We start from the raw sequence: 2,554 nt of genomic DNA, 5'->3' as shown, positions 1-2,554 counted from the left end.
CTACTTTCATTCCTGCTTCTTGGGACTGTTGACTGCCACGTAGTGATAGAGAACCACAAGCAAGAAAAGCGACACGCCCAGCATGTTGGCGAAGATGGCGAGCTGCACGTCCGTGATCATCCTGACCAGCTCCACTCGGCTCCGATGCTACCGCTCGCTGTACAGCTCGAGGTAGGAGCTGGAGGCTTATTCTTAACAGAGCTTCCTGCAACCAGTGTGTGAGAGCCTGGTTGCTGGTGTAGAACCAACTGCAGGAGCGAAGACGAGGGGAGGAGGAAGAATGTAAAACACATGGAGAAACTCCACCCCGACTGTCCTGGGCTCTGTCATGTGAACCCCTTAGTCTCTTAATAGTGGGAATCCATTCAGACTTTCCCTCCTGGGTTTCTTCTCTGTCACCGGCATTTCTCAAGTTCTAGGAGACTCCCAACTCCTCCCAAATCAACACTGAGTTATTTTGTCTCATATTTACAAAGGGTCTCCATCCGTAATCCATTAATCTGATGACTTGTTTTGTTTTGTCTTGTTTTTTAGAGACAGGGTTTCTGTGTGTAGCATTGGAGCCTGTTCTGGCACTCCTTCTGCAGACCAGGCTAGCCTTGAACTCACAGAGATCCGCCTGCCTTTGCCTTCCCAAGTGCTAGGATTAAAGGCGTGCGCCACCACTGCCTGGCTTAATTTGATGATTTAATGACGTGAGGTGGTAATAGCTGCTAATAGCAGTCTGTGTTACTCCATAGGATCATCTTTGTATGTGACCCAGGAGAAATGGTCACAGTGAGACTCTCAGGCACCATGGGACACGTACTGGGTTTCCACTCTGTTTGACCACTGTCACCAAAGAGTGACTGTCAGTTCAGGTGGGAAGCCTGGATGAAGGGCTAAAGAAAACAGCTGTGTTCCCTTGAACAGCCTCTTAAGAAATAGAAATTCCGGAAGCTGTATTTGGTTCGTTCTTCCAACCCTCCCCCACCTTCCTCCCTCCCTCCCTCCCTTCCAAAGCTCATTTGATCATTTGAGATCCTAGTGTTCTTTTTGTGTATGTATGTATACACGTATGTATGTGTATGTATGTATACACGTATGTATGTGTGTGTATGCATGTGTGTAGGGGTCAGAGGACAACCTTCTAAAGCTAGTTTTCTCCTTCCACCATGGGGGTCTCAGGAACCAAGCCGAGGCCATTAGGCTTAGTGGCAGGTGACGACGGGCAGAGAGAGCATCTAACAAGTCCCGTGGTAGCACATTACTGGGTTTGATTCCTGGATTTCCAAGATTTTACCTAAAATTTCTTGAAAGTTTAAACTCAATTTCGTCTGTTTGTATCGGAGTGCAATTGGAGCTCAGCCAGGGAGTCACTCTTCTTCTTCCTCTTGGGCGTTTGCTTACACGACGACAGCGGTGAAGAGGAGCTGTCCTCGACAGGCAGCGTGGCCCAGTTTCCCCACAGAACACACACACACACACACACACACACACACACACACACACACGGACGACTTTTGCTCCATCACTGCCCTTTTCTGGACCGGCTCCAAGGCTTCGCTTAGCTTCAAAATTGCCAGGGCCTCGTCCAGTAGCTGTAGTTGCTGTTTTGTTTGGGAAGCTGCCAACCTGTGTAGCTCACGCCACGGTCGGTGGAGCATCTGTTTCCTTAGGGGTACTGTCACACCTTTCCGAAGGCTGAAAGCTTAAAATACTGTAAAATATAATCTCAGACTCTTCCCCCATCCCACTGACTTCACATAGGACGTTGTGCTTGCTAGGTAAATACTCTACCACAGAACTGTAGTCCCAGCCCCCTTTTAATTTTTTATTTTGAGATTAAGTTGCCCATGCACCCCAGACTCTGCGTGTGTAGGGGGTACATATGTGGGAGTCAGAGGGAAAGTAGCTGGAGTCTCTTCTGTCCTTCTACCGTCTGGGGTCTGGAGGTTCGAAGCCAGGTTGTCAGGCTCAGCAGCAGGCACCTTTCTCCTCCGCGCCCTTTTGTTGACCCTGCCTCGTTTGAGCAGCTGGGACTACAGGTTGGTGTCCCTAGGCTGGGATTTCAGTCTTCCAAGTCTCCCTGGACCTGAGCAAGGGCCTCCGTTGCCACATGTAAGGGCAAGTGCCTGTTTCCAGCTGACCTTGCTGGGTGTCTAATGGGTGCCGACGAGCGGCCGCTTCAGCCCCAACTATCTTTCTCATTTGTCATAATCTCCACGTCTTCCAGTGTTCAGATTTAGCAACCAGATAAAATCCGTACTCTAAACAACTGCAGTGTATTTCCACTGCTTACTCGGAGCTTAAGCTCTTGTCACATTTTTGAGCCTGCTGCCTGAGCACGGGATTATGTGTTGGAAATGATTTTCTGTGGGAAGACAGTGCCCTTAGGGATGCTTATGCTGAGAAACTGGCATCTGTTCTTTTTCTTTCTTTCTTTCTTTCTTTCTTTCTTTCTTTCTTTCTTTCTTCCTTCCTTCCTTCCTTCCTTCCCTCCCCTCCCCTCCCTCCCCTTCTTCTTCTTCTTCTTCTTCTTCTTCTTCTTCTTCTTCTTCTTCTTCTTCTTCTT

The 2,554-nt window shown here is 48.7% G+C and overlaps 1 protein-coding gene across 1 annotated transcript; it reads right to left on the bottom strand.

Moving 5' to 3' along the window:
* Positions 1-6: 6 nt before the first annotated feature.
* LOC126496392 (dolichyl-diphosphooligosaccharide--protein glycosyltransferase subunit 4-like) lies at positions 7-154 on the bottom strand. The gene has a single exon (XM_050133906.1). It carries the CDS (start codon positions 118-120, stop codon positions 7-9), a length of 114 nt encoding a protein of 37 aa, XP_049989863.1. The 5' UTR covers positions 121-154.
* Positions 155-2,554: the final 2,400 nt, after the last annotated feature.

Source organism: Alexandromys fortis, unplaced genomic scaffold, assembly GCF_014885135.2.
Source record: "Alexandromys fortis isolate MF-2015 unplaced genomic scaffold, M_Fortis_MF-2015_v1.1 scaffold_3792, whole genome shotgun sequence".
Lineage (NCBI taxonomy): Eukaryota > Metazoa > Chordata > Mammalia > Rodentia > Cricetidae > Alexandromys > Alexandromys fortis.
Note: the sequence above shows the minus strand (reverse complement) of the source record. Positions and strands in the feature narration are given on the sequence as shown.